This window comes from Eimeria mitis, genomic scaffold (genome assembly GCF_000499745.2).
Source record: "Eimeria mitis Houghton genomic scaffold, Emh_scaff280, whole genome shotgun sequence".
Taxonomy (NCBI): Eukaryota; Apicomplexa; class Conoidasida; order Eucoccidiorida; family Eimeriidae; genus Eimeria; species Eimeria mitis.
Genome location: NW_024015178.1, coordinates 1 through 10,555, shown reverse-complemented (window position 1 = coordinate 10,555; position 10,555 = coordinate 1). Strand labels below are relative to the sequence as shown.

At 50.5% G+C, this 10,555-nt stretch overlaps 2 protein-coding genes across 2 annotated transcripts; both read right to left on the bottom strand.

Annotated features, from left to right (window-relative positions):
* Positions 1-2,509: 2,509 nt before the first annotated feature.
* EMH_0006630 (uncharacterized protein) lies at positions 2,510-4,036 on the bottom strand (the record flags this gene model as incomplete). The annotated part of the gene is made up of 4 exons (XM_038022499.1): positions 2,510-2,757; positions 2,901-3,102; positions 3,318-3,394; positions 3,610-4,036. The coding sequence occupies 4 exons, from the start codon at positions 4,034-4,036 to the stop codon at positions 2,510-2,512; spliced, it is 954 nt and encodes a 317-aa protein (XP_037878353.1).
* Positions 4,037-6,535: 2,499 nt separating this feature from the next.
* EMH_0006620 (tRNA-splicing endonuclease positive effector protein, putative) lies at positions 6,536-10,164 on the bottom strand (the record flags this gene model as incomplete). The annotated part of the gene is made up of 10 exons (XM_038022498.1): positions 6,536-6,671; positions 6,987-7,112; positions 7,213-7,352; positions 7,519-7,821; positions 8,097-8,255; positions 8,444-8,518; positions 8,817-9,053; positions 9,249-9,362; positions 9,570-9,695; positions 9,775-10,164. The coding sequence occupies 10 exons, from the start codon at positions 10,162-10,164 to the stop codon at positions 6,536-6,538; spliced, it is 1,806 nt and encodes a 601-aa protein (XP_037878352.1).
* Between the last annotated feature and the right edge of the window lie 391 nt (positions 10,165-10,555).

Genomic DNA, 10,555 nt, shown 5'->3' with positions numbered 1-10,555 from the left:
TTCCACCACCTGTCAGTGCGTGGGATCCAAGAAAGAGAGCGCAGCATGCAAGGCCCCCCCTACAATTAGGGAAGAAAGGAGGCCTATCCAGGGGAGCAGATCGTCCCCCCACAGAACCAATAGACTCAAGGAGAGACGCCTCAAGAACAGGAGGCACAACCAACTGTGGCTATTCGAGTATAAAGGATCTTGTGAGCTCCGCGATACAACAGAAACAATAACAACACCTTCACAGAATTGTACGCGAGGATCGGTATACCGCGTTAATTACGTTCCCGCATTAACGAGGTCCACCTATTTCTTCGCCAGGTCTCCCACGGGCGGGCCCGCGAGCAGGGGGGCCTCCAAAGGCACACAAACACGTACGAGACGATAAAGAAGGTCCAAAGAGAAACACGAGAACCCTGAGGTGCCGTTGAGGACACCGAAACGGCCGAATTAGGGCCCAACCCCTGCTGCCATGAGGTGGGGGTGGGAGGGTGCAGGCGCCCCTTTCCGCTTCCCGGGCCTCCGTCGCCTCCCAATTAGACCTCCTGCACTCAATAGCGAAGTATGTTATAAACGAAAGTTCAGTCAAGTCAGAACTTATTGCAACCGATTCATAAAGTATCGTAGTGCTGCGCCTTTTGTGGGCGGCTGCGGGGCTGGCTGTGCTGGGGCTGTAGTGCCTGGGGCTTCAGTAACGGACTTGGGATCATGGACACCATGCGGGACACTGGGTAGGCTAATGTAGTTATTCTTGTTCACTAACTACTAATTTCGATGATCTCCCGGTGAGTGTTGCTGGAAGAATTGTAAGGGATATGCTAGTAGGTGTCTCCGGCTTCACAAGGAGTCAAGCTGGGACAGCAGCCGTAGCGTAGTCTATCCGAAGCTAGCGCTGGAGCGTTTCCTTGACATTGGTAGACTACCTGCAAGCAAGTATAAATGCTCAACAAGTGTCTACAGAGATAACGCGTGCGGTAAAGTATGCTCGGATGTGTTTGCATGTGAAGCTGTCTTGCACCTTCAGTTGTAGCGTGGTGTGCTACAACCCATGTCAGGCCGCCTCCTCCCTCGCAACGTCAGGCCCTATGCTGTTGCGCCCAGGAAGCCCGTAGGCACGTGAGTGGAGTCAGCTGTTCTTAGCGGACTCCTACCTGCAGTAATTTGGCCTCACTGCAGTTCGTTACGGTCCTCGAATCATCTCGAGAATTCCCGTTACGCAGCGTGAAATGTGCTTCAACGCGTCTCGCAAATCAACCCACATACAAACATTCCTCAGTTCCCTTTGCTGCATGCATTCGCATTGTCGACCGTTCTTGAACACCTACGCGCCGTGGCCCTTAGTTGGCCCTTAGTCGGCAGCGTACACGCAAGTAGAAGTGCATGTGCCAACTTCGCATGTATCGTACGACAGCCTGGATGAACTGTGTGTAACTGGAGCTGTCTATCTTAGCAGAGTAACCTTGTGAACTGCAACAGAAAATCAAAGAGCAGCTAGTTTCCTGGGCACAGTGAAACAAGGGCCTGCGGCTGGTTCCATGAGTTGCACCATGCATTGCTGCAGCTACTGCTGCAAGGCAGCCTCACAAGCAGGTACATGCAACTGTCCCTTTGAAACGCGCCTTAACACCGTAGGCATTTGTTTAAGTCTTATTGCGCACTTAGTAGCCAGCCTGCAGTTAACCTCTCAAGACAGACTGTGCTGCACGCATTCGATACAGCAGAAGGAAACACCTCCCGAGGAAAGTGTGTGCAGTGAATCATTTGCTGTGCGTAGTGGCTGTCTCCTCCTAATGGCAGTACTGAAGTACGCTGTATCATCAGACAATGCAGAATTCATTCTAACCGGCTGCGTACATCCTATCGCTTCATGTGCCTATTTTGCCTATAGAGTCATTCATCCCTTTCTCTAGACAGCTCTCCTTATTGTGCCGACGGTACTTCAATGTAGATAATTCAACCCTTACTACGCAGTCAAATACTTCATTCTGCAGTTTTTCTTGCTCCTGGCCTGCATATGCTCTGCATTTACCTTTTGCTCTCTGCTCTGGCCTAGTGTAGATGGCCCTTCTTTTCTCGCGAAGCGAAATGTCTTTGTGTGGGTTAACTTACTCAAGTATATATGGGCGATCTCTACGGAGTAGCACTCTAATTCTGAATCCTAACTGCCAGAGGCTGTCTACGGGGTGCCATTTTAGCCATAAACCCTAAACCCGAGGGGCATCTACAGCACCCGGACAGACGGAAAGAGCGGTAGCACGAGAGGTATGAGTTTTTCATCAAATGGTGAAGTTGTTCTTGAACGCAACGGGCGGCCATCTGGCAAAAACTCCAGTGGCCAACTACTACGTGTTTGTACCTTCTACTAGTGCAAAACCAAACAATTGGGGTCTGCACTATGTGTTAGCGAGGTTTTAACCGACGTATGGAAATCGGGTTGCATGCGCACATTGTCTGTGACTGAACAAATGCGCTTAATGCAAACTATATTGAGAACAGCTTCAGGAAGAATTAATGCAAAGACTCAAAAGAATCCGCAAGAGATCTTATGCAGGCATCTCAGGAAGGTGTTCCACCACGACATCTCCCTTGCCTTCTGTTGCCGATCCAGCACTGAAAGAATGTCGTATGGAGTCATTTTAGGCAGAGTCACGAGGGGATAACTCGTGCCATCTGGGAAATCTGTCAGCACTGCCTGCACTCGGCCGAAATTAGGGACGTGCATGTAGGTCTCCCTCATCTGTAAGTTTCGGTGCATCCCCTCATGCTGCCCTGTTCGACACAGCAGAACAAAAACAATAAGCAATAATCATCATGTGAGGCACGCTAAGAGATGGTGACAGAATTCAGTGTCTGCTAGAACCATGCGGCCGTCGTCGCTCTCTAATGCGCAAACCTTGCAAGCATGAACTCACATTTGTTTTCTAGCATGGCTTCGTTGTGTCCGCGAAGATGTTCAGAATGCTTCGTCTCCTTGAAATTTGGCTCCAACGTAGGGCGGTGAACTTGATTTAGCAAGAGGGGGAAGTTTTCGTAGTTTGGGAACCTCTGCGGCCCATCGGGAGGAACGGGGTGGTCTAGATGGTATTGTTTCACGTCTTCAGTAAACCTCGGGTCCTAAAGAATACAAACAAGGCAAGTCGCAGCAAGCAACCAGCTCCATGCGTTTGTTGGTCCCAACCGTCTGCTCCAGCGTACCAACGGTCCTGAAGACTGGCCCAACGCCCCTGGTAGAGTCAATGCAATTCATTGGGGTGTTTTAAAACTGCACTGCAAGGAAAATGCTCAGGCGCTCTTCAACCTGCACTACTCGGAGATATTAAGCTTCTCACGTGCGTGTATATGCTCGGCCCAGCCATCCTCAACATGTCCTCCTTCGGAATCTCGTCAATCAAGCTGGCAGTGTACGCTGAGGAAACAGAAAGACAAAACTCAAAACGAGGAATACATCTGCAGGCATGCTCAGGGATATATGTATCTTGGGATAAACTTGGGGTTGACAGCTGCAAACCTGGAACCCCAGAGCCAATTTTGCCAAGGAAACAAAAGAATAAAGGTGAAGGAAGAAGCATGCATTGTGCCAGAGTACAAATGGCATTTACACGATCTAGTCAGATGGCCTACGCGATATGAATTCGTCAAGCATGCTGGTGTGAACCTCTTTTAACGGGGGCAGAGGTTTGCCTTGCGCTTTGGCGTCAATTATTGCTGGTGTCATGAGGTGGCCTCTTGGCTCCTCCTCGGCTGGCCGAGGAGATACGAGGACACCATGGCGAAGCACCTCTTTCCCTGGCTTTTGGGGAGGTGACCAAGGCTGCGGGAGGGTCGTTGCTCCAGCTGTAGCCGCCTTGGGAGACGGCAGCGCTGAAGAAACGTGTGTGAGTTCCGGCGACCGCAAGAAAGGGCTGCTCGGGTCGCCAACCCCCGTGCTAGCCAACGAATGGCGGTGCGAGCTGCCGGGCTCTTGTTTGAGTCTGGGGGAGACGGAGACATCTTCCTTCCCAGAGAGAGGAAGACTCAATGCCAGGGGCTTTTTCCCCTTTCCCTCCATCGTTGGCACTTAGATCTCACGGGAACTACGCTTCGGAGTGCGCTGCAGCAGCAGCTCCCCTCTTCCAAAGCTTCTGACTGAATTGAGGATGAGCTGATTTATAAACCTTCAAAGCAGGGAAATGTCAAAAATTACCCGATCTCAGCAGTCGTCGAACGGACAGCAACAAGCAGCTTCCGCCTGACCGCGAGCACTTCGCCACTAAAAAGCAGCGTATCCCCGGGAAGCAGGGAGCAAAGCCAGTTGAATTAACTGGAACCAAATGGATAGATGAATAAACTGACAAAAGTTAATGGGATTGAACAGGAGGTTTTGGCATTGATTTCAATGCACCCTCCTATCGACAAACAGTCGAACAGGTCCAACTCGCGATCGCCAACTGAAAAATCGGAGGGAACCTTGATCGACACCTGATTAGTTTGGAAAAATTGACCTGGTAACAAATAAAGGAATAAACTGAGGAGGAAAGCAACGAAAAATGACGGCGGGTGACTCCCATTCAGCCGGAGCATCGGCCTCGCCTGCATGGCGTCCTGGTTGTGCCAGCTTGGATGCCGCTCCATCGACACGGAAACCTTCTGTGGGTGCCGACACATACCATCAATTTCATCTAAATTGTTATTCTATTAAGGTTGTTTGGATAGAGTATTTAACATGTTACTGCTGGAAAACATTGCAAATCTGTGGTGACTGCCGGTTGAGCGGGCCGAAACCACTTCACGATCTGTATGAAAAGTTAACTTCCCCCACCCCTTCGTTCATTTGCATCGTACATTACTGGGATGCACCAAACTGGGGCATTCCAGCTGGACACGAAGCGCAGCTCTGTAAACTCTGTGTGCGAGTACAAACAGCGAGCCCACACGAGTGTGCACAACCATGAAGAATGGCTAGACATTGAACGACACCTTTTTCCCGCGTTTCGTCTCTTCACACATATGCGCACTAGCTAGTTATGTACCGTGCCTGTTTAAAGTTGCCTTTTACACCCACGTGCAAGCGCAGCGCGCCCCAGCAGAGTGCCGCCAATGGTATTGTGTCGCTCGCGCCGAGGAACGCTGTGGTGCAAAGAAATTATAGCAGTTGGTTCAAAGACGCCTGTTAACGTTATGTTATGTAACGGTGGTCATGGATATTTGCCGAGGACAGGGGTGAGCTGGAACACGGTACTTTAGATGTGGATTTCCCCTAAAACAGCTAATGAAATCCGTCCCCAGGTGTCCGGCGTGCAACCGCGCAAGGGGCTGGGGCTGGTCTCATGAGTTGTACCACACCTTGCTGCAGCTGCTTCCGCAGGGCAACGCCACATGCAGGCACAACCAAGGCCCATTTCCTGCATGCGATAGCGCTGCAGCCCATTGTTAAACACTTACTAAAGATCCAGCCGACACGCAAATAGAAACGCGCGTACCACCTGCAGACAGAAAACGCCACTCCGCGTCCATTCTAGCAGACGCATCTTAATTTTGATTGTCTTAGGCTTCAGCGGCTGCACAAATGCAATTTGAATCCTCGCGGATGAATGCTTTACTTGCAGCGTGAGTGGTTTAGTACAGTTTGTCAAGTGACACAGCATTTCTGGAGGGGTTCTGCCCTTTCCAACGAGTCACTCTCCTCATATGCTGGCAATGCCGTAGGATTTGATGTCCACTTCAACATCTTTTTCGGAGACCCTAGATATGCGTTGTGCGTGCGTTGCCTTCCACATCCCATGAGATAGTTTGGTCTACATGCAACTAGTTCAGAGCACCAATACTAATGAGTGTTGCAATTCACCTATTTTTCTGGCTCTTTAGTTCTAAAACATTAATTCAAATGAAAGAGTGCGCGGACGCAACATATTCAGCATCGTACGCAACATTAGAAGCAGTACGCAGAGTGCAATTCCAGCAAAGAACCTGATATTCAAGGAAAACATTGGTTTTCAAGAAAGATGAAGGGGGGTTCCCCGCCGTTCATCACGAGGCATTCCATTTCATCTGCACTGTTAGTGCTGGGGAGATGTTGGCACACAATGTCTACGAAAGGTCTAGTTACTCTGAAATACAAGTACCTAAAGCAACTGTCCACGTTATAAACTATCCTGGAGTCGCGGATGCCAGGTAATACCACGCATGCCTAAACGTAGAAAAAGTTGGAGATCTCCCCCCAACCGTTCTATGTGCCGATACACCGCAGCCCAAAATGAGTTATTTACGGTATTTCGAGGGCTTAATTGTAACGGGAGAGGCGGACACTCGCTACCAAGCAATGGATGACGCGATATTTTGAGAAATTTTCTGTGTGCGCCTGTCCTGCCTACGTTTGGCAGATCCCAAATAAAATGCGCGAACCGCTGTCTAAGCGAGCACATATATTCTAAACTGCGTGCACTTTTGAAGAGCAAGAGATCGAAGCACCTGCAGCACGTGCAGCACTTCTTCCCTCTCGACTCCTAAAGTATCGCTATCCGCAAGGGTCACCTTTAATATCTGATAACTCAGAGAAGAGCCGCCTGCTTCATCCTCGGCTACCACCGGGTACCTGCACATCAGTCCCGGATGCATTGTTCCCGGGGGGCTGCGACGTTGAAGTCGTTTGCACAGGAGGTGCAGCTGCCTCAGCCTCCACTGCTGACTTCAGAGCTTCATCGCGCCTGCGAAGCCACCGACCGCAAAACATCACAAACGAAACAGCACAGTTGCCATCCGGACCCTGGAGGTTTACGTGACACTCGACACCCTCTAGGCCAACTTTAGACAGCACAAAATGGACGAGGGCCTCTAAACTGAAACGACGAGAAGTCACGAGCCTAGAAAGCCTATTCAACGGTTGGGGCCACGCCAATTTCCCTGTCTTAGCTACAGTTGGAGCTAGGCTATATTTAAGTCTTCGCGTGTTTCGAAGAAGCACATGAACTCGCTGCATCGGAATGGGTTGAGGAGGTGCTGCAGTATTGGCGATGGCTCACATGTGAACTGCTACTTCGTCGAGGCATCCTTCATCGGCGACATCGTGGAAAGTTGTCATCTCTCCAGTTGCTACGCCTTCTTCCTCATCCCCAGGATTTTCTATCGGCTGTTCCCAACTTATGGGGCTGCATGCAGATGCAAAAACCAACAAAACAGACCTGCACCCAGTTTGAGCTGTGCCTGACGCAATATCTCGGTAAATCATGGGGTTATCTGATAACGTACCCCTCAGTTTGCAGTTCGTCGCCCTGCTCTTCATCTTCTTTGCCCCCTCGTTTCTGTTTTCGCTCCCTCATCGCCTTCAGAGTTTCCGAAAGATCCGTTAGAAAGCGGGGGGCATGCTCTTCCAGTAACTTCCTCTCGCGCTGCAGTACATAAACCCGTCAAGGCGTAGCGCAACGTTTTCCAGCTACTGGATTAGACCGAACCGAACGGTTTACACTAGACGCCTAGGTACTTCATGCTGTGAGTGCAATAAAGGGCCGCTAAGCCTGCTGTACCACAGGTCACTCTGGAGTGCAAAGCGCTCACGTGATGCGTCTTGCAGTACTTCAGAACCCACTTAGTGAGAATAGCTGAGTGCTGCGCATTACGGCGACTAATGGAAATAAGCGCTTGACGATTCTTTGCATATGAATATAGCCTGGCCCACGTTTTGTCTCGCCTGAGGAAGCAGCCATTCCCAACCAACCAAAGATTAACTCGCCCCCTCGTCACAGCCACGTTGAGGCGTCTCATGTCCCCCAAAAATCCAACGGTGCCATTCTTCGCCTCTTCCTTGTCACTGCGAATGCCGCGCACGGCGGAAAAAATGATAAAATCTTTTTCTTGACCCTGGCAATAACGCAAGCAAGCAAACACGCAGCACAGGGCTAATCGAACCTAAAGTGTCCCTCCAGAAGCTCTCTCTTGCACAACGGCCAGGCGGAAACCACAAACTACTCGAAAACAGCAGAATTGTGGCATTCCACAGGACGCAGAAGAAGATGTTAGGCATATTGCGACAGCAGCCAGAGGTGCAGGATGAAAGGCCTGGAGCGGTAGTCGGCGAATTGATGTGGCAGCAACATTACTATTTGTTCGGTGTAAGGGCAACTGCCACTGATTACCTGGAAGCCATCTACTGTATTGACGTCTACTGGGCATGACTTCGCTTCAGAAATTCCGAGCATGGCCTTAATAGTTCGACGCAGCAGGATGACTTGTTGCGCGTACGGGCTTATTACCGCAATGCGTTGTTCCCATTTGGCATTGCCTGACGCTATGAACTGCAACGGAAAGAAAATCCAAACAAGCACTGTCGACAGATTCTGCACTCAGTTTGCCGACAACGAGGAAACATCTGCAGGGCCAGGGCTGGCGCAGTAAGCTAACACATCGAGAGCTAACACCGAGAGCATGTAGAATGGTAAAGTATACTTCTGCACCTCTGGGGGAAGTCCAAGGAGTCCCATACCAGGCGACGGAGAAAGTCAATAAGCTGCCTAACGAAGTCAGCTTCTGCGTAGTTCACAAGAGAGGTGTGTTCTTCCTGCACGAAAACACGGGCCAAACCATCACACAACAAACTGCAACCTTATCCCATGTGTGAGCGTTGGGGCGAACCGCTCAGCGCCACCAGGACCCCGATAGTAAACGCATCAGCAGCAAAGCAAGACATAGCGAGCAAGCAGCCTTATGCGCCACACTCCAATCCAAGAGCTCTAAAGCCATAAACGAAACGACGTTTGCAACACCGCAAAAACTGTGAACCCGGCTACTCCATTGCAGATTCATGTACAGCACTTCCGCGTGGAGCTTCGTGCTCTTTGGCACCTGGAGTGACCTACAGTGTGCTCGCTGTCGAGGTTGAAAAAGACGATGGGCTGGAGGATGGGCAGTCGATGCCAAGAAGGAAATGGAGTCCACAGTCCACTGGGCAAATGGGGGGCATCCCGCAGCAGCCCTTCATAGAATGCGACGGACGCGAAGCGGGAAATAGCAGGATGCATTCGGTACTGCTGACTCAACATGTTCGTTGGCTGGCCTGCCCCCTCCAGGCGTTGGAAGAGAGAACGATCATAGCGCTGCAGACAGGATCGTCCCACCAAAATCTGGTGCAGTTTTCGTCGTGCTTTCCGGTCAGCTGTCCACTTTTGCGCTAAGTGACATCAACAGCAACCGTGATATTGTGCAATGGCATGCAAAAACCCTAAATGAGGCGAAGGAAAAGGAACATAAAAGCTCAGGTAGCATGAAGCAAGTCAGCCCAATGCCCTTACCAGCTGGATTGCATGGCGCGAGAAGATGGTGGCAGGGAGCTGCTTTGGGTCGCCTACGAGGATGAGTCGTCTGCAGCCCAGACGAAGTGGAATCAGAGTCGCCAGTTCAACTGCCTGAACCCAAACAGTACGGCAGCAGCATGCCTGCAGCAACTGGAACGGCAAGCCAAATTGAAGGCTTGTCAGATCACACTAAACATAATGCACTATGTGGGAAGAAGAGGCCAACAAATGCAAAAAGACAAAAGGCCATGGATGGAGGAGCGAGCACAAGCACGGCTGAAGAGAGACAACTGAAGGCAGCCGGTTGCTGCTGCTGACCTGGGAAGCCTCGTCCACAACGACAGTATCAAAACCGTCGGCAAGAGAGGTCAGGTCGTTGGAGCCACAGACAGAAATAGTGGCACAGACGATTACACTGTCCCTCAGCACATCCGCCTTGGCCGCCTAAACACCATAGTCAATGCAGATGCACAACGACAACTCACGCACGCAGCTACAGACAGAACAGTTAGCGATGGCATACGACAGATTCGACGAAAAGACAACAGACACAATTCACTGTGACAGAATGCTTGCGGCGCAACTCAAGCCAGTAGAGCTCTAGAGGCGAATGAATGCCAATGAGTTCATCCCCATACAAGAAAGGCACTGGAAGCATGATTATGCCCCTCTGTGGGAACATGAGGTTTAAACTCGAATCTAAGACACTCTTCGCCACCTGCGGCACCAAGGCCTGGCAAAGGTAGCGCACCGCTAAGGCAGCGAAGTTCGTGGAACCGCGGGCTCTGAGCCTCTGGAGGGCTTTGAACTGCAGACTGTGCTGCAGCAGGTCAGGATGGACATTAGGCCCCACACGGACGACCTGCACCAAAGACGCCCAAACACGATGTGCATACATACTGCCGTTCATCATCCATATCCCATTTAAGCCGCCACATCATCGGCAACAGCAATCGAAGACCAAAAGGAAATACAGGAACATAAAACAGATAAAGCGAGGCTGAGGAATGGCGAACGTAATGGCACTGCCCAGGCAGGGGCAGCTGAGGGTACAGCCAAACGGAAGACGCACAGCTGGAGAAAATCTTTGACCGCTACCGTCAAATATACCGCCTCCTGATTCTGGATCTGCTGTCAGACGTTTGACGATCTCGTCTATCGCCGCATTCGACGGCGCACAAACCAAAATTCGACTAAGGCAAACATGCACACACTAAAGTGCATACATATATGCATACACGTATATATATATATATATATATATATATATATATATATATATATATATATATATATATATATAT